Source organism: Argiope bruennichi, chromosome 5, assembly GCF_947563725.1.
Source record: "Argiope bruennichi chromosome 5, qqArgBrue1.1, whole genome shotgun sequence".
In the NCBI taxonomy this organism is placed as follows: Eukaryota; Metazoa; Arthropoda; class Arachnida; order Araneae; family Araneidae; genus Argiope; species Argiope bruennichi.
In genome coordinates this window covers 109,595,955-109,617,351 of record NC_079155.1, presented here as the reverse complement: position 1 = coordinate 109,617,351, position 21,397 = coordinate 109,595,955, and the positions used below count along the sequence as shown (strand labels likewise).

At 29.2% G+C, this 21,397-nt stretch overlaps 1 protein-coding gene across 2 annotated transcripts in view; it reads right to left on the bottom strand.

Annotated features, from left to right (window-relative positions):
* Positions 1-21,397, bottom strand: part of LOC129969168 (uncharacterized) — an 81,380-nt gene continuing 59,983 nt past the window's right edge. For both annotated transcript variants that reach the window (XM_056083605.1, XM_056083604.1), the window contains exons 6-11: positions 19,993-20,153; positions 19,347-19,418; positions 12,243-12,470; positions 10,360-10,470; positions 7,503-7,619; positions 1-5,920 (exon numbers count right to left, since the gene is read on the bottom strand). In XM_056083605.1, coding sequence (XP_055939580.1) covers positions 5,685-5,920; positions 7,503-7,619; positions 10,360-10,470; positions 12,243-12,470; positions 19,347-19,418; positions 19,993-20,153 — 925 coding nt within the window. In that variant the 3' untranslated portion in view covers positions 1-5,684. The remainder of the gene's footprint in view (positions 5,921-7,502; positions 7,620-10,359; positions 10,471-12,242; positions 12,471-19,346; positions 19,419-19,992; positions 20,154-21,397) is intronic.

Sequence of the window (21,397 nt, the reverse complement as noted above, 5' to 3'; positions counted from 1 at the left end):
TCAAAGTTAAAAAAAAAAAGATTAAAATTACAAATAAGTTATTTTTACAGGTTCTAACAATACATAAAACACAAAAGAAAAACGAACTAATGCACACAAATAATTTAAAATGATTAAATACAGTAAAGTTGAATCTAAATATAAATAATGAATATAATTATACGAATGATCAATCAGAAATACCACAAATAATAAATTTATTTTGGGGTATTTTTTTCCTTCGAAGCTTTGAATTCGTCTGCGAATTCATTTTCTTTTACAAAAATCATTTTAAAATAAGAAAGTGGAAACTTAAGAATATCACATATAAGATTATTATAAAAGTGATTAAAAAATGACATTCATGGATTCAATTCATGTTCACATGATTTATGTAAAGTCTCAAGCTGTAATCCAAAGTCTAAATCTAATGCATATTATATAATCGTTGGTCATAGCTATAAAAGCAATTCTTGTTTATTGAAATAATTTTTTTTCTTCGATAGTGTAATTCTATTTCGTTTAATCGAAATTTAATTAAGTTTTTGCTGTTTTTTTATTAAATTTTGTGTAATTCATTTAAAAACGTTTTCTGTTTAGATTTGGGTTGAAATTGTCAGATGAACCCTAATTAAAATTTTATTGGCGGTTTTTGAATTTATAATTTTGCTAATTTAATCTCTTATTTTAATGAATTTGGTTTATAAGTATTTACATTAATGTGTTTGGAAAAAAAACTTTTTTTAAATTTTAAGTTTAACATGAGCTTAAAAAACTTAAAGTTTTCATTATCCATGTTTTTAATAACTAAAAATTGTACAGTGGAAATCTAATATACATTTTCTTTTACAATTATCTTTTTTCTTTTACAATATAACAGCCAAAAATCTAAACAATTATTAATTTTCAACACATTTTTCTTAACTCGCTTTTTGTTCTATATGTTCTGTGAGAACCTTGCAGTCGGTTTTGAAAGAACTTCTCGATTTTAAGTCTCATTTCATCTTATTATCATTTACTAATTTGCTCTATCTTTGGTATATTTTAAAAAATTATAAATTATTTTTTTCTATAAATGGACATATAAGAAGCAGGCTATTGTTCACAGCTTATTATTCATTTGAGTAGTGAAATCGTGAAGAGTAAATCCTTTGAATAGTAGAAGTGATAGTCATGGTTTTCTGAAGCGAATAATAAATTAAATGGCAGACACATGAATCTTGTATCATGTAGTTAGCTGCATATTCGAATGATATATACTTTCTTTTTAATCATGTTACATAAATTGACTCCATTAGACTATCATAAAGATATTTTTTGCCAAATAAATATTAAAAAGAATGCTATAAATTGAATGATAAATGTACCAAAAGGATTTTATAAAGGATCTTAGGATTTTTTTAAAAATTCAGTCTCCAGAAATAAATAAGCTATTAATTTGTAGAGACTGAATTTTAAAAAATTCTAAGTACTTTTAAAAGGGAAGTAATCCATATACTGAAGCATGAGATTGAGAATAGATACTTGAAAAACAGAAAGAAAAGAATCAGTGATAGAAAGAAAGAAATTAACAGATTCTATTAATCTATTACAGATAATTAGAAAGCTCTTAGGTATCTAAATTCTGCGGTAAACAATGTCAAAAGAATAATATCATTTTATTCAATCATAGATTTAGCTTTCGTAATAAATGTTATGTTGCGCAATTTGAAATTCAATGAAGCAAGCTTTGGACGTTGTAAGGGAGAAAACCATTTTAAAATGAGAAATCGGTAAACATTATTAATGTATTTTACACATCAGAACACACAGAAAATGCAATATGAAAATGTTAATATATGTCATACAATTGATAAAATATTATATCAGAGAAGTGCAAGTTATATTGATAATTGAACACCGATAATATTCATTGTCGATGTTTAGTATTACATTAATAAAATAATAAATAAATGATGGCAGTAAAATATTATATTTTACTTACATGATTATTTTTCAATAAAATCTCCCCTTCCCCCCAAAAAAGAAATTTAGAACAGTTATATTAAACAATATAATGGAGTTATAATTAAGCTCCAATGATACATGGCAAATTTTTCTCGATAATCATTTTTTTTAGTTCTTTGAACATTCTACAAAGAGGAAAAAAAGAGATAATCTTGCAAACGTAAGATCCTCTCTTTTTTAAAAAATTTTTTTTTACATCGTAGCATGTCAAGTACGCTAATTACGTGACTATAACAACTTGTAAAATTGCTTTATCATTGTATGACAATTTATAGACTGAAATCAAAAAGAAATATTAAGGTTATTAGACAACAATAAACAATTAAAATCTACAAATTCTTCTATGTTGCACAAACGATATTTTTCTTAATATCATTATTTTTCTTCAACAGTGCAAAGCCATCTAATAAATACTTTTTTTGAAAGAATTAAATGACAATAGACGATTTCTGTGAATTCTATTTAAAAAATATTTTTTTTTTTGCCATTTGCAGTGTCATTAAATAAATATTTACACGAATTCAAGAGAATAGATGATATTGAATGAGTGAAAATGTCATTAAGTTCTTTTACAAGTATTTTACAGTTTCGACATATTTCTTATCCTTTTAATTCTATATATTATAAATCTTTGGGGAAGAGAAAATCGTTTTTATAATTAATAAGATTCTAGTATTAAACTTCGAAAAATAAATGTAAGTAGAAATGGTGTGGAAATCCAAAGGTGGACGGAGACGAGGACAATGAATGGCAAGGACAAAATTGATCCATTTATATATACATATATCCAATAATGATGATCATAATAGGGAAAGCACATTATTTCCTTTATAAGGGACATTTAAAACACAATGAATACATTTCCCAGCTGCGCAGATGATGAGATTCTACAAGTATTGTTCAAATGGCTCTGATAATGTAATTATCACAGTAAAATGGTCCACGACCGGGCGAAACGCCGATGTTTAGATATCATTGATGAAGAGATAAAAACGGGAATCGCCCACAAAATATGGATTGAAATAGACTTTAATGTGCCCTTTCATGTCGTCGAGAATGCCAATATTCCCATAGTGTCAAAAATATCAAGATGGTTGACAAGGTAAACAATATTGTCCGTAAGATTGCTAGAAGAATAACTCTGCTCTTTTGTTTTGGTTACTATATTGGCGAAAAACTCAAGGGGGACATTAAAATAGATAACAACCCTTGTGTTTAACACAAGATATATGATAGATCTGAATCATTTGAAATGACTTTAAACGATAAATTCTATGAAGAAATAATCTTGAAATAAGTATCATTTTGGGAAAATAGAAAAGTTGAAACCTTTTTTTACCTCCTTTTCTAAGCATTTTTTTTAAAAAAAAGTTTTTAAAAGATTATGATAATTTATTCATTTTTGGCAAGTGCTAATATCAAAGCTTTTTTCGATTGATTTGAGATTTAATATATCAATCAACTGATAAGAATTAAAAAATCACCACAACTTCATTTTGTGGTGATTTTTCGGACAACAATTTAAAAAAAAAAAAAACTTTATTTGTGGTAATTTTTCGCATTCTTCATTCTACCAGAAAAGAATGCTAAGAAATTTATAAGAACTATTTAACGGTTTTTTCATTCATTTTCAAAACTATCATTAAAATTCTTTCATTAAACAGAACTCACTAATTCAATCTTATTTTGGAAAATACTCCATTTAAAAATATATATGAGCTTTTAAAAGTTAATAATCAACAAGTCTAAGTAATAAATAATTGACGACTGCTTTGCCAGTATTACTAAGAGAGTGAAAATTGCTTGTTAAGCCTTTTATTTATTTACGATTTTTCTAATTGTAAACGAAAAGTAAATAAGTGGTTTTTTTAATTAAATATTTTCTTATAATATGTTAAGAGAACGGGGGCTATGGAAATTTTTTTTAATAATAGGGCTTCTAAATGAATTTTTTTATACAACTGCCCTTTTTTAAAAGAATGTTAACATTTAGAGGTAAATTGCTAGCCATTAATGAAAATTTCAAATCAGAAATAATATATTTGAAAAACTTTTGCCAAAATTCAATTCTTTAAATTTCGGAAGAACTAACTAAATAATTATTGAGGCAAAATTAAATTTCTAAATTCTATATACTTAAAAGTTTCGAAGTTTTTCAACAAGTTGTTGAGAAATTTGATGAAAGGTTAATGCCATTGATCGCAAACAAATATGAAAATAAATGCCCATTGAGAATGTGTAGTCCGTTCACATGGAAGAAAAAAAAAGTAATAAGCTAAGGCAGATAAATGTCCTAAAGTATTCCTAAGGAAACAAATTGTCAGTTATTAACAATACAATAGATATAAGATCTAGATAAATTCACCGAAACTATAATACAGTTCACTAATTAAAAGTAGAAAATTTACATCATTTTTCTCAGTGGTTATATAAGCACTTTTAGACCCAACTCAGGTACTCCTCATTTAACCACTATCATTTTAAGAATTGTACAAGCTTCCGAATTTTAGGTAGATTCTTATAGGAAGATTACGCTTTGGTTCTCATGATAAAACTTCGGGAAAATTGCTTCAGTTCTTCACTGATCCATGATCTCTAAAATTAAAACCACTTTTCGTTCAACATTTATAGTATATGTATGTGTATAAAATTTTACCTGTGTTATCTTATAAACAGAATAACTAGAGTAATTTAGTTTGTATTTTAACTGGCTTGGAATATGTTGTTAGAAATGTAAAAATCTCGGACGAGTTCGTAAATGGCTTCTCCAGCTCAAAGGAGATGGAAATGGCGAGGAGTTGAAATTTTCATTTCGCTATAACTTTCTTAATATTGAAGATAGAAAAATAAATCCAATTAGTTAAATTAGCGCTTCATTAAGCTGAATGATTTTTGTATTTAAGATTTTTCGATAAAAGCAATATATTAGAAGTCAGGAGCTGAAAAGTGATTTTCAAGTCCTACGTTTGAATATTTCCAACCTCAACAATTTGTGTTGTCAGATAGTAACATGGACGTAAAGAAATCTACCTTTGCCTTCCAGCTTGCTGAAAGGATTTTTTTTACAGGTTATGCTGAGAGCAACTTTGCGATTTTCATGGTTATTGATTATTATTTTATCACTGTGGCCAGTAAGCAGCCAGATAAGAAACTTCCACATATTAATCTTTACTATTTGGGTTTTTATTATTTCTATTCAGAATATTTTGTCTATTATTTATGAGGCAATTATTATTTAAATTCTCATAATGCAACCAAATTTAAAAATTGAAACTTATTTTCATTATCTTTTAAATAAATACTTGAACGTTAAATACGTGTAGATCAGGTCGTGAGAACGAAATTCGATCGTTAACTGAGGAGTCCCTGAAATTAAAATATATATACTTAATCAGACTTGTCATATACTTAAATTATTAATAACGTGACTGATTTTGTTATATAAATTAGAATTTATATCATTGTGAAAATGAGCAAGACTTAAAAAGTGTATCTGAGAAAAAAAAATGATTGCTGTTGTACCATAAGCAATATCACTAATAATCTACCATTTGCAAAATCAGTGAATGTACAGGTTTGAAATAAAAGTGAATGTAACATGATCATTGCTATTGCAGTCACTCGGCCATTTGGGTCATCTTCAATTCTATTTTCTTTTCTGTGAACGGACAACTTTTGGAAGAAAGCAGCCACATCGATCACGTGCTCACGCATCCCATTTCATCCGAGCCATCCTTGCAATCATCATTTCCGTTGCACCACAACGCGAGTCCGACGCAACGTCCATTCTGGCACTGCTTCTGGGTCTGAAGGCAAGACTCGCTGCACCCCTCCGGCTCGTCTGACCCGTCCGGGCAGTCCGGATAGCGATCACAGAACAGAGACATCTGGATGCAGCGTCCGTCGTTGCACGTGAATTTGTTCTCCCCACAACCTGGAAAAACAAAAGATTAAACGCTTCTTTTTTGTATTGTAAATAAGGCAAATAAATAAAGAGAAAATAAAGGGATATGTCTCCCTAAAAGTCGCTTGCATACTCTCTAATTGATGTGTTATCCGCAGTTTCGTAGCTAAAGCGAATAGCGCTTGGGATAAATATGATTTGTTTTCGCTTCTAGCCATCATTTTTGGTTTAAATGCACATGCCGCCAGGGACATGGTATTATTTACCCCTCATCGTATTTAACTTGAAAAGCTGGCACAATCGCTATAAAAACCATTACCATTTATTGAAATGTGAAGAAAAGTTCATTTTCCTGTTTATTTTGTTTTGAAAAGACTAGAGAATGATCTGTTTTGAGGCTGAGGAATATAGATTTTTTTTTTCTATTATTTGAAGAAACTTCGGATTAGTCTGCCCTTGCATCTCTTAAAAATAATATTTTAAATAAACTTGAATTCAATCATTTTTTCAACATATGAGTTATCCTAAATAATGGAAGGCATATGCTCAGATTTGTTTTTTCTTATGGCACTTGACATAGAGAAGCCCGCTGAAAAGAGGTAGCGAACTTAAGCCGGAATTTTTGCGTCTCTTGTTTTTCGTAGCGCCATCTAGGGCCAAGAGTACGACCCAGCTCCTTCACGCATCGCAACCCGTTTTACGGGCAGACCTCATTCATGCATTTCATTCATTCAACCACAGATCGTAATTTAGACCTGCACCAGAGAACGATCACCCCTGATCCAGTACCCTCAGTGGTATTACTATCAACATGGAGGACTTTGTGACACGACAGATTTATACGTGGGCCAGCAACTACCACAAACGGAGAGTCTCCGGCTGGCGGGTTCTAACTCATAACTCAAGGGATGCGAATCGAAAGCCCTACCAACCAAGCTATCCCGGCTATAAGCTTGTATTCAATCAATTTTTCATCCTGGCAAAAACATGTGAGTTATGCTAAATAATGGAAGACATATGCTCAGATTTTGATAGCATTATAGAAATGTTTGATTTTATATTTGTTCTATACCAGGTATGTATTGTGAAATTTCGCTATATGTGAAGAGGCCAGTTTGCATCGTATTGTAGACCTTCCTAGTGATTTACTTTTTTTCAAATCTTGAAGAGATATATTCTAAAGACTTTATTAAAAAATATAAAATCGATGCACAATAAAATTAATTACCATGAAAATAAAGACAATAATTAACAGTGATTGATAAGCATCGATGGAATCAAAAACAAAATTTGTGATTTTCTGTATAGAAAATGTCTATAATAGAGATGTCTATTATTCTAAATGTCTATTATTTTAAGTTTTTTTTTTTTTAATGAATCAAAATGGAGGAAATTATAACAAAAATTAGCAGCAGTTATTTGTGGTACTTACTTAGAATTTCCAATACAATATCATTCAGTTTTAAAATTTTGATTTCTCATTTTATGAATCAGATATTGTCGAGAAATTAGGAAATTTGACTTTAATCTTTTTCCTTAATTTACTTAAGCTTGTCTTAACCGACAAATATCAATCAATGATCAAGTTCAGAATAGTATTGTTATGCCTTACTCTTTGTGCAATTGACTTCGTCGCTGGCATCCCAGCAGTCAACATGGCCATCACATCTGAGCTTCTCAGGTAAGCATGGGGTGCTGTTTCCACAACGGAACATCCCTTCCCCACATTCTGAAAGATTAAAAAAAAAAGTCCATAAAAACGTAGTCAGAAATTAATTTAAATAGCATTTGAAATTTGGGTGTAAAGTATTAAACTGTAGGCAGCTAGGTATTTTTTTTTTTATTTAGATATAAATTACAAGATAATTTATTCATTTTGTTGGCGCCAATTTAAAGCTATAATGTATCTTTCAAGCAAATAAATAAGGAACTTAATGCCCATTTTAATGAAACACAAATTTTAAAAGTTTTTCATTTTAGTTTTCATTCTTAAAAAAGTGAACAGGTTGGAGTGAATTTTATAGAAAATTATACTATATTTTCATTCATAATAATTATTTTCAGAATTTTGTAGCGCTTAATTTTTCAAAGAGAAATTGCAGCATGACTCATAATATAATGGGAATTCATTGTATCATTAATATATAACTCAATACAAATACGAAAACTGACTTCATGTTAGATATTTTTAATATGAGATTTTCTCTTTAATTTTTTTTTATTTGTCCGAAAATGAAATGAAATAAAAGTTTGATAAGAAATTTAGGGATGTTTATTATTTTTTATATTTTTTTATTCCTTTATTTTTTTCTTTATACTTTTATTTTATTATTTTATTCTTTTCTTTGTACTTTTTCTTTATTCTTTTATTTTATTATACCTTATTTATTAAGAAATTATTCAAATTGCTCTATTTTTTTACATTAGAAATGTTAAAGACTTAGCTCCATTTATTTCTAATATTGACAATTTTTAATTAAATAATAATAATGTGAATAATCTGTTTACTTGTTATTATTAAAATAATAATAACAATTAAACATGTTATTATCATTATTTTTCCTGTTTTATTATTAATCCGTTTATCTGAATTTTTATGTCATTGTCTTTTTTTACACAATCTGTATCTGTATCTGTTCAACACTTCCATTTCCACTAGAAAATGGCTTAAAATTCGAAAGAAAATAACTTTGAAATATCTGGCAGCAATAATTATAGTCTTCGGCTTTTTTTTATTTTTTATTTATTTTATTAAATGCTATTCATTGACTTCAATAAAATATTCATCCAATTATCCATTCACCCTTTCATAGAAGAAGCGATCACAATAACAGTTTTATCAAATGTATTTATTTCAAGGCAATATTGTAACAGCCAACAAGGCCAGAGGAAGAAATCATAAAATGTAAATGTTTGAAATAGTAGTTCTGAATATATTAAGGAAGTTCGTATCACTCGTATCATCGAAAGCATAGCGATATTTTACACTTAATGATGCCAATTTGTTTTTAGAAAATGGAAGATCGAATAAATTTTTTTTCTTTAAGTTGAAATAATTATTCGGTTTTGATTTTCGCTGACAAACAGCACCACATGATTCCGAAATAATTTCAGGTTTGATGATTTAAAGAAACAATTTATTAATATGTTAATTATTAAAAAAAATTACATAATAACGGGTGCAAAAATTTCTTTTGAGCAGGAAAGTAATATTTAAGATATGCAACAATTAAATAGTGAAAGGATGGTGAAAGAAATTTCTGCTAATAATAAATCAGAATGAGGGTGTGAGTTTAGCGCTCTACAGGCAAGAGTATTTGACATTAGAACTGCCACGTTTGGCACAAATACATTTTGGAAAGTAAGAATGTGAGTGATTAAAACAAATAATTAATTAAAAATTGGAATAGAGTTTGGCTTTTTTCCATGATAACTCTCAAAAATATATTATTGCACAAAATTGATTTTTACACCATTTAATAATTCCAATTTAGCTGCTGGAATTTTTTCCACTGAATTTTAGCGACAGTTCAAAAATATTTGTTTTTCACAAATTGTCCGCGATCCTATTTTGTAATAATTATTTTCATGAATGACATCTAAAATCATTTTAATTTGAATGACTAAAATAATTCTATTCTCTCCATCAGATTTTTCCCTCTGTTTATTGAAAACTAGCTGCCTTTGGCGACCATCTGGTATATTGGTTGTGTTTAATTTCAATTAAAACTTTTACGCATAATTTTAAATTCATGATTCCTTCTACAAAGTAATTTGAAACCTCAAAATTCAATATAGACTTATACTGTTATTTTAATACCCTTACATTTGTCATATTTATTGTGTAAAATGGTATGATGTCATAATACCATTGAAATTTTAACTATTTGGGTAATCTATCTTCCAAATGCATGCTTTTTTGGGGGGGTTGTAACTTTATCTTCTTATTCTTAATAAGAATTATGTATAAGAAATAGAATGTATTTTTTCCCCCTTCATTTTTCAATTGTAGAAAAAAAATATGTGATTAAATATTTGAAAAAATTGAAAAAGTTTGAATTTCATTGCAACAATGAAATATATTATTGAAAGTTATGTGAAGAAATGTACTTGTCAAAAATCAGAAAAGTTAGATTATAATTAAAGGGGCGGCTTATATATAGTTATATCCTATTATATATCTCTTTCAATTTTAAAACGATGTAAAAATCCTTTTTGTGCAAAAACATTATCGGAAATTATATAAAAAAAAATGCCTAAAACTCAATTAATTTTGAATTAGTTAAAAATTATTTCGAGGTGCACATTCCAAAATTCTGAAGTATATATAAACCATGTTGGTATCTCTTCTTACACACGCGCACATAAACTCCTTTATTATATGTAGAGACAGAAATTTCTTTTTGAAATGGCTTAGATGATTCCACTTGACTTTCTAAATCACATTTGTTACTAACAGAAATACTAACCACAGTCTAACTCATCTGACATATCGTAACAGTCGACTCGTCCGTTGCATCGTTTCTTGGATTCTATGCACAAGCCATTGTCGCATTTCCACTCGCCTATTTTGCACGATGCTAGATAAATAGAAAGTTATATATAATAAACTAAAAAAAAAAAAATATATATATTTATTAATTTTTTTATCTCATGTTAGTTAATAACGCAATTGAAAACTATTCTGTTCATTTATTTATATTAATTAACAACGCAATGGACAAAGTATTTTATTCATTCATTTCCTTTTATACATGAATATTATTCATTTTTAAAAAAGCTTTTAAGTAATTATTAATATTAAGCTACTTTATAACCAGACAATATTTTATGGAGTTGGAAAACCACGTGATCTCATTTAGAACACGCAGTTTTTATTTTTCCTAACATCGCGTGATAAGGTCACTTGACTTAACAAAAATTCCCATGAGTGCATCGAAAAAACAGAGCATTTGTAACTTTTCATCTGTTGCGCTGATAATTACCAGTAAAAATTAATTTCTTTGAGAGGTTAATATTTATTCTAGCAACAGTTCACGAAATATGAGTAGAAAAGAAGTATATTAATTCTAGAATTAATAACTTTAATAGAATAAAAGCTGAATGCCAAAAAACACGAAACATTGAAAATTATAAAAAATGAAAGATGCACATGGAATTTTGAAACAAGGATTAAAGAAAGACTGGTGGAGAACTTTGACTCATTTGTATATTATAATTTAAATAATAAATGCGGTTTAAAATAGTGATCCCAAGCAAACTAACTATATTTGTGGATATGAATAATTACAAACAACTTGCAAAGAAATGCAGTAGATACATTTGCTTTTCGATGAAAACTCTATCGAGATGTATTTAAAAACGTTCACAAATGAATTTCTGCTGTCTTTATCCTATAAATTTTTAATAATTTAACTGATATATTTTGGAATAATCGTATCTCACGTATTTCCTGATGAAAGCGAACTTAGTAATCTAAAGAAAAAAGAATCACGATTTGAACATGGACGTAACTAACTTCATATTATCGAAATAAAGTTCTGATCCTTGCTCTTAAAAGAAAGTAATCCCCAAACTTTTGTTAGTCGATTTTCAAATCCACTATAACGACCATCACATTTAAAATAAAGAAATAAGGTACTAATATCAAGGCTGACATAATAACTATATTCCTAATAAGTTCAGGGCTTTCTATGGAAAATGCATTTGGAATTTTTAAAATAATGAACTTTAATATATTAACCTGGGGGGAGACAAGGTGGATATTGATATCCCAGTGCCAATCTTATAGAAACAAAATATAAGTATATTTATATCATTTTTTTAAAAATGAAACATCATAAGATGGCGTAAAAGAAACGTCATCCACAAGCCTTCATTTATATTTACTACACCACTGATAAAGACTAGGGGCAAAAATTATTATGCCTTGGGCGCTTGTTACCCACGCTACGCTACTCGTTAAAAAGCTCTTTCATAACCCACATTCATTCTTAGGCTACACATTGGAGAATGTGTAGTCTAAAGTAGGCTCAAAGAATGTTATATTTTATAAAATTTTTATAAATGCATAGAATCATATAAAATTTCGGTTAAAATTCGCTTTCAAAAGTTTCCATTATTCCTGAATTAAAATGGTATTTCCAAGAAAAAGTTATTGTATGGGACATTTGTAGATAGCAATCTTTTTAATTTAATTTGTTTTTGTTAAACAGACAAAGTGATTTATAAAATTTGAGGACATTTATTTGTAGCATTTCTTTCATGAAGACTTTAATAGTTTGGCGCACAGTAATTATATTACTTGTTGATATTTTCGGAGGTGTGGTAAACAAGCAAGAGGAAGTCATACCCAAGTTGTCCGTGCACTGGAAGGTGGAGTTGCCCAATCTCCTGCAGAGCTGATGTTCGCTCATGCACCAACCTCCGCATCCAGTGGGATCGTGGGCGTCCCGAGGCACCAAGCACCGAGAAAAGGGGGTTTGCGGCAGGAAGAGGCACACCTGACCCTCCTCGCACTCGCCTCCGCAGTCAGAAGGCGCAGCTTCGGTCGTCGTAGTCGGCACCACAGCGATGGGTGCTAGAATGAATTTAAAAAAATACATAAGAGCACTGACATGTGGATATCGTGCTGAATCCAGTTTTCTTTATTTTCTCAAAATATGCAAAGAAAAAGTATTGAAATATTCAAAAAAATTCGACCTCGAATTTTGGAAAAAGTTTTTTGTTTTGTTTCACACCTCATTTCATCCAAAAAATACACTTTTAAAAATATGTCTGTGAAGCTTTATCTAAAGAAAGCTCAGGGTTAAATTAATGAAATTGGATACATGGTCTTAAATCTAAATCAAATCTTAATCAATTTCTATCAAATTTTAAACAAAAATCTATCAATATGAAGTCTGTTTGAGAGCAAATGAACATGATAAGTACAAAGCAAAAGAATCAAATCGATAAAATGTATTATACAGTTTCAGAATTTAAGTGCACCAAATTTTGAATCAAATCCATCATCAGGTTGATCTATACATTTGCGCACATGCAATTGCAATTAGATAAAAATACAAAGATTTGCAAGGAAAGGCACAGGAAATTGAGTTTAGAATTTGGTTTAGTTATAGAATGCCTATTCACAAAAATTATATAGCGCAGAAATTCCGAGAAAATATCCTTCAAAACTTTCACCAAGCTTATGTACTACTAGTTAGCGCTGCCTTTGTGGAACGGAACAGCATGATCTTAAAATCTTCATATCCATGAGAAGTGTTTTCATTCCCAGGGAATGTTATGTTTTAACTTTTCCCACAATTATTTTGTGGCGTATTGGAATGCGCGAGGATAGAGCCTGGGACTTTGTGGTTCGCAACCCAGTAACATGACCACAATACAAAAGCAATTGTTCGGGTAGCGTAGCTGTTAACTGGTTTATAAGCTTTTATCACAGACTCTCCCTCCAGTGAGTCGGAGGTGAGACGAACGATATGACTGTTGATGAAGCTGTTGATTCTAATGCGCCTGTACCCATTTGAGTAGCGCCAAGCGTTATGGCAAGCGTGTATGGGTGAGTGGTTGCTGATGCTGTTGCTGCGTCAAGTGAGTCTGACGACTTTGGTTGCGGGTAGATGGCGCTACAATAGCCATTGAAGGTTGAAGGTTCATCGTTCGAGGTCAACATAGTTGAGAGTTGAATTGAGCGAAGATAGAACCTGGGACCTTGTGGTTCGCAGCCCAATAACATGACCACAATACAAAAGCAATTGCTCGGGTAGGCTCGGTTAACTGGCTTATAAGCTTTCACCACAATTTAAATTAAATTAACAATTTACAAATAGTTTTAATTAATATCTCATTACGAAAACAAATTTCCAGCCCGTTCCTTCCAATTATTTGATAAATGAAATTTGATATGTGATTTGTTTCTAAAATTATAATTCTGCGTTCAATTCCAGTTTTCAATCCTTCGAAGAAAGGCAACCAAAAGGCATATTCAGTTTTCTTCACAATATAAGGAAGCACAAAACGCTCATATTATAGATTCTGGAAATAAAATCTGAACATTCGTGGTATTGACGACCTCGTCCAAAGTTCGCAATTTTTATGCAAGGAGAAGAGGGGATAACGTCATTATAAAGAGATATATGAAAAAGTTTCTGAGGGACCATATCCGCTGCTTTTTTTTCGTACACATTTTCTAACTCACCTGAATACAAAGATATTTCAGAGTATCATTGACTGACTTGTTTTTTTTTACCATGTAATGAGCGTTTTAATATTTAATGCTAATATCTATTTTTTCTGACGACCGAATGAAGAAGTGCCGAAAATGACGCGTCATTTAAGCGCCCAAAAAAGATTACGAGGCATTTATAGAAGTCTGGTAACTGAAATAACTCATTTGTCATCAGACCTAAACGATGAAAGAGTCAGCTTCATCAATTATTATTTAATTTTCGCTTCAGGTAACTTAAATTATGAAGTCACCATAGTAACCATATACATCTAAGAATAACTTCCTAATTTCTGACATAAGCTTTTATATTTATAATATTTTAAAAATATCACATATCTAAATTGCTGAAACAGAATAAAGCACAAATGAAATCCATTTAATGATAATATTTTTTAAAACTTTTTTCTTATGGAGGATCAAATGCTAGTTTTTTTAAATGAAAATTATTAGTTTTTTTTAAAATTTGTACACTATTTTTTAATAGAAATAACATTTGAGATGCATTTTTATGCACTTAATGATATATCATAAACCCACATACTTATTTCTCAATTTCTGTGGGTTGATTATTGTGTGTATACTTTGGTTTTACAATGTTGGTTATAACTCATGAAAAGTCTACTACTCTATAAAATTACAAATATCATAATTTACAAATAATCATAATTTAACACATATCGTAATTTACAAAAATTCTAATTTACAAATACCGTAAATTGTAAATTATTTTCATGAAAGAAACAGAATGGAATAATATTATTTGAAAAAATCAAAATAAATCTTATTTTCCATCTAGGAAAGTGGAACATTGTCGCTTCAAATATTCATACTTTACTCGATTTTTAATAAAAACATTTGTTTTTGGATCAATTTTTTAAAATTAATTGTTGGATAATATTTTGTATGTTTAACGATATTTTTAACAACTCTATTTTAAGATTTTGTGGAAATCTTGAAACTCATTGATTTTGGTTAATACTTAAGAAAAGTGGGTCTAAGATTGTTGTAACTTTAAAACTTTAGAATTTTTAAAGGGAATAAAACTGATTCGGCAAATATTTTGACTTTATGCCAAGCAAACTGCATAATCTTAATATATATAAATTACGTGCCACGTTGTTTGTCCGCGATGGACTCCTAAACTACTTAACCGATTTTAATCAAATTTGCACACCGTGTGCAGTTTGATCTCACTTAAAAGATAGGATAGCCCTTTTTTTGAATATTTAATTAGAATTTTAATTATTAATTAAAAACTAACTTTCCCGCCAAAAAAATCGTTTCATTTTTCCCATCGCCAAATGAGTACGGCTTCATTTTTTTCCCCAACAGTCATGAAGCTAAGCTTAAGATTTTTCGGCTGATTATTTGAAACGATACTATTTATTTTCTTAATGTTTGATACATTTAAAATTAAACATTGAATCTGAAAGATCGATTCATTAACATTCTGAAGTACTTTCGAATTAAAATAAAAAAAAATTTCTAATCTGCATAGCGTTACCCAAACTAGAGTAGAAAATTCGCGCATTTGCTTTAGCATAATTGGCGTTGAAAATTCACGCATGCGCATTGTTTTCTTATTGTTGACAAATATTTTCAACGGATGCGGATTTGGTTTTGATCGTTTAATATGTTTCCGACAGATTATTTCAAACGATTCTGTTTATTTTTTTAGTGTTTGATGCATTTGAAACTAAACATTGTTAATTAAACGATCTGTTTATGATGAATTTGAGAAAATTTTGTTGAAAACTTCTTGAGATATTATATAAATTAAGAAAAATATTCTTTAGTGGCCATAAGGTTTAAATACTCAGCGACTCTGTTTTCAGTACTCATATTTTAAAAAAAATGCTTTGTTTCAGTAAAAAAAAATATTATTATATTTATTGCAGTTTAACCATTTCCACTTTAATTTAAAGCATAAATTCTACGGGAGCTAACAGAAAATTAGAGAGATACATATTACGTTATGGCTGAAGGCCTTTATAATAATATGAGTGAATTATATGACTATTAAAATTTGAAGTTTTAAAATATTTTAATGAAGAAGCAATTAAAATGGGAGTTCCATAAAATATTTAATTATTAAAATTTTAACGTGCATTAAGATTGGCGAACCAGCTGGTCGCCAAAGGCGGCTAGTATATATATATATATTTTACAATTAATCAATGTTTTTCATTTATTTATTTATTTTTTATAAATAGATTTGTTTATTTGTTTATCATAAAATCTTACTTATATTTAGTGTTTTGTGTTGTTTCCGGATTGTTTTTTGTTTTGCACCTACTTGCTCGCAGTATAGTTTGTAATAATTATTCATCAAAAATCAACGCATAGCCGAAAAGGACAAACAATTGCCATTCTAAAGAAATTCTTCAATATTTCAGATATAATTTACTAAATTTGAAAATTTAAAAAAATATTGTCACTTTACTGGGAAAATTTTAAGTATTGAAAAAAAAAATTCTTATATCCTACATTCTAATTCCATTAACTTTTCAATATTTTTGATTTAATTATTCGAACACTTCTTTTTAATTTAAAACAGAAAAAAAAGAAAGAACTAAAATAAATTTCTTTAATTTCTTTTTAATTATTGTTCTTCTTGTAAATTCAAAGTTTTTCTTTGCTGATTCGTACAAAAATATTGATCTGTGGGATCAATCTGATCTCTTCTGATTTGGCTTGGTGCCAAATTGAGAATTCAAGAATTATTACAATTATTGTTATACAGTTTAAATTGAAATAACATCGTTTGCAATAATTTTCTAATTTTATTGCTTCTCTCTCTTTATTTAAAGCATTTTTGTTATTCATTTACAAATGTGTAAAACTATTACTTTTTTTTATCTCGTTTTCATATGTTTAATTTTAGGTTATTGTTGTTTTGAATTCACTGACATTTATCATGTAACGGAGAGCGTTGAGAGGATTCTACCTATTTTGATAAAACAACGATTACTCTGATCACATGACATAACAAATTATAGATTTGAAATGAAAATTATTAATTTCAAATGAAAATTAAAGGAGCAGTATGGGAATATTTTCTAGAAATGATCTTTAAAATCTCATTTGAACAATACATTTATCTTTCAACAGTATTATATCAAATGACAAACAGCCTAATAATCTGTGAAAAATAATCTACGAAATCGATTATTTTTCATAATCAAGCAATTTTTTCATAGATTATTTATAATAAGACAAATTTTTTATAGATTATTTATAATCAAGTAAACTTTTTCATAGATTATTTATAATTAAGCAAGTTTTTTTTTCATAGATTATTTATAATCAAGCAAATTTTTTTCATAGATTATTTATAATAAGACAATTTTTTTACAGATTATTTATAATCAAGTAAACTTTTTCATAGATTATTTATAATTAAGCAAGTTTTTTCATAGATTATTTATAATCAAGCAAATTTTTTTTCATAGATTATTTATAATAAGACAATTTTTTTTACAGATTATTTATAATCAAGTAAACTTTTTTTCATAGATTATTTATAATTAAGCAAGTTTTTTTCATAGATTATTTATAATCAAACAAATTTTTTTCATAGATTATTTATAATAAGCAAATTTTTTTCATAGATTATTTATAATAAAGCAAACAAACTATGAAAAAACATCGATAAAAATATCCTTATCTTATAATAACACTTTCTAATAATGTGGCGTTATTCTGAAAAAATCAGATAACGTCTTCCAAAGCGGCACCATTTTATAAAGACAGAAAATTGAAAACTATCCTCTATCAAAAACATATAAAGTACTTTAACTGAATAAAATTTCATGTGAATGAATAATATTATGATATGTATTCGTTCGCTGCTTGGTAATGTCAGATATAAAAAGTAAAGATATAAAATATAACGAACTTCTATCTATTCTCAAACACAGAAACTAGTCTCACTTTTGAGTTTGGTTCAGATAACTATTAAATAGGAATGAGATGAAGATGAAGGAATTTCAATTTGTTTAGCAAGAAAATACCCAGATTATTGACGGAAGTAAATGGCGCAACAACCGCAAATAATCCGTAAAAAATGGAACTAACCATCTGAACAATAAATGCACCAATTTTGTATTCATGAAAATAACAAGTGGAAAGAAAAAATCTGAAAGAAAACACATTTTAATGGGACATAGGATCAAGGTTCAACAATGAACTCCGGAAGTGCACCGATCTTTGTGAAAGGAAATCATCCAAAAGTGTTTGTTTTGAGTTCTGAAAGGGCCGCGGTGGCCTGGGGGTAATGTCTCGTCTTCGGAACCGGAGGGTTTCAGGTTCGTGTCCCGATTCCACCGAAGAACAGTCGTATAAGGGTGTCTGTTTGTTATTAAATTCGTCATGACCAAACGTCCTTCCGCTGATGTGGCGTGGTGTGGATAGGGGGGTGCCAGCTCGTGTCGTTCTCATCATCTGACGGAGGTTCAAAATTACGAGGTCAGTCCCAAAATAGCCCTAGTGTTGCTTTAAACGGGACGTTAATATAACTAAACTAAATTTGAGTTCTTGAAAAGAATAATAAACATAAATAAGATTATTGTTCATAATCATTTATTTATAATTTTATTTAATTTTTCGTATTTTTAAACTTTTTTTAAATAAAATGAATCAAAATTCTTAAAAGTTTATTAAAATCGAGGAGATCCCTTCATTAAAAAAAAAAAAAAAAAAAAGATATTTCAAGCTGACATTCTATAATCACCGAACAAGTAAGATTTTTCTAAAAAACAAAATACCAAAAGTATTATTTTTATCTGAACATCTCAGAATTAAAAAAAAAAAAAATGAAATAAATTCTTTGAAGGAGCATGAAGACAGTTTGGGATCGGACTTGGTAATTTTGAATCTTAGTGTGGAAGAACACATTGGTTCTCTTGCAAATGTTCACATTACACCAGCGGGAGGATAATTAAGACGTTGAAAGTGACATATTCAAGGTAGCGAGGTCTTCGGGGGAATCGAATCTTTAACATTTTTTTCCAGCTCGGAAACCGATATTTCTGAAACTAAACCATCGTAGTTTATATCTTCATTTTGAAGCTTCTGTTAGTTGCACATGAAAATAATATAAACGCAATACTGAGTGAAAAAGATATTCACATACTGAAGATAAACAGCAAAAATCAACAGTTTACGGGGAATTTTGAGTTATTTCCTAATTTTCGTAAACTTCGTGAATCCAGTTTGATTTGTTACCTGAGGTCTCTGAGTCGTCTTTTACTATCGCCTGCTCACTAGAAACAACTTCACTGCCCGAACCAGGAAGACCTGAAATAATTTGTTTTTTATTTTATGCATTATTTAAGAAAAAAACGAAGAAGAAAAGATAATAATATGAATATAAAGAAAGGATAATAATATGAATATAAAGAAAGGATAATAATAAGAATAAAGATAATAAGAGTATTAGAAAGATGAATTTTTTTTAATTAAATTAATTCTTTAATACAAAACTTGTCAGAAAAATTATCCTGATAAGGATGAAAAAGATAAAAATAATGACGTTATCTATACGGATTTATTTTCAATCTCATAATTTTGAAGCTGAAATGATGACTACTTTTTATTTACTAAAAAGATGCATAAAACTAATATTTCTGAAAACGATTTTGTTCACAGGGAAGTATTGTTTTCCCTAATAGACAATGTAATATGCCCATAATAAATTATTAATTATTTTATAAATATCATTTAACCTATTTGTTTAGAAAAGTATTTTTTCCAGCTAAAAAATATCCATGCAAAAAATAAGACGATCAGAAAGCAAAATAATTTCAAAGTCCAATAGTATATTACTATCTAAAAAGAAAAAGTAAAATGACTCTAAATTTTGAAGTCTCACCTGTAAAGTGCAAAGATCGGATGTCTACCTGCAACAGTCCTCCGGGCAGGTATCCATGGTGCCTCTCGAGGGCCTGGACGACTGCCATCCCCACCTGGTGCGTGGCATCCATTCGGGGCTTCGAGAAGTGAATATGGCACTGAGCAATCACGCTTCCTTCCCTAACATACAGATATGCCATAAATCAAATAGAACAATCAGAATATTAAAACAGCAACTTAAATATTAATGGAATGCCCAACCTTTATGTATTTCTCACCCCTCCCCTAGAGAGTCCAGCCCACTTTTTGAGAGTGATTTTTTTTTTCCTTCCGGGAAATCGAAATGCCACATCAGAGCAATGTCGGCATCCTTGAACGTGTGGTGAATAGCCTATAAGACAGTTAAAAACTACGCTACACGTGTATGCTTTTGCATCCTGGTTATGCTATTGGACTGCGAACCACAAGGTCCCAGGTTCTATCCTCGCGCATATCAAACCCCTACATTGGTGACCCGGACGTGATTATCAAACCCCTAAAAACGTAACTCTTATTGAGATTCAATTATTCAATAATCCGATGCTTACTTTCATGTATACGAAATATACAAAGAGAAAGTATTGTAATCGTCGAAATCGATAATTTCAAGAATCTCTAGGTTTCAAACCTCTCTGAATCAGAAAAGCAATTTTTTTTTAATTATGCCTGTTTGTGAACACTATAACAAAAAAAAAGCTTTGAGCTAGATGGATGAAATTCAGTACATGTTCTTTACACAAAAATTGTAAATTTCTGTCAGATTTTGAACGAAATTCATTCAAAAAAAGTGTCTGTCCGGGTATAAGTGAATACGATAGCTATAAAATGAAGATAGATAAAATTTGATGCATAGATTTGACATCTAAAATGTAGATGCATATCAAATTTGAAACCAAATTCATCAAGGGATTGGCAGCCTTTCAGTCTGTATTTTCATAAACACGTAGACGCAATAGCTCAGAAAAGCAATGACAAATACATGAAATATTTGCTTTTGTGATTTTATGTTCATAAATGCAATTTTGTGTCAAATTTTGTTTTTAGTCGTTCGGAAAAAAAGAAAATATAAAACATACAATCAGTGTTTTTGTGCTTGTAAAACACAAACACACTTGTATATTATTAACCACATATACTTGTATATTTCTACTCGCATGTCAATTATTTATAGCCCAAGATCATACTCTAATAAACTCTATCATAACTGTTGTTTGCTAATAGTATGAGGTTAATAATATACAAGTATGTTTATTAGATAGTATGCGAGAAAATTTTGAGGAGACTACATTTGCTTTCGTAATTTCCAGGAAAAGAACCGAAATTTATTAAACTGACTTATGTAACTGAAGTATTGAAAAGGAAGTCTATGGATATCAGCTGATTCC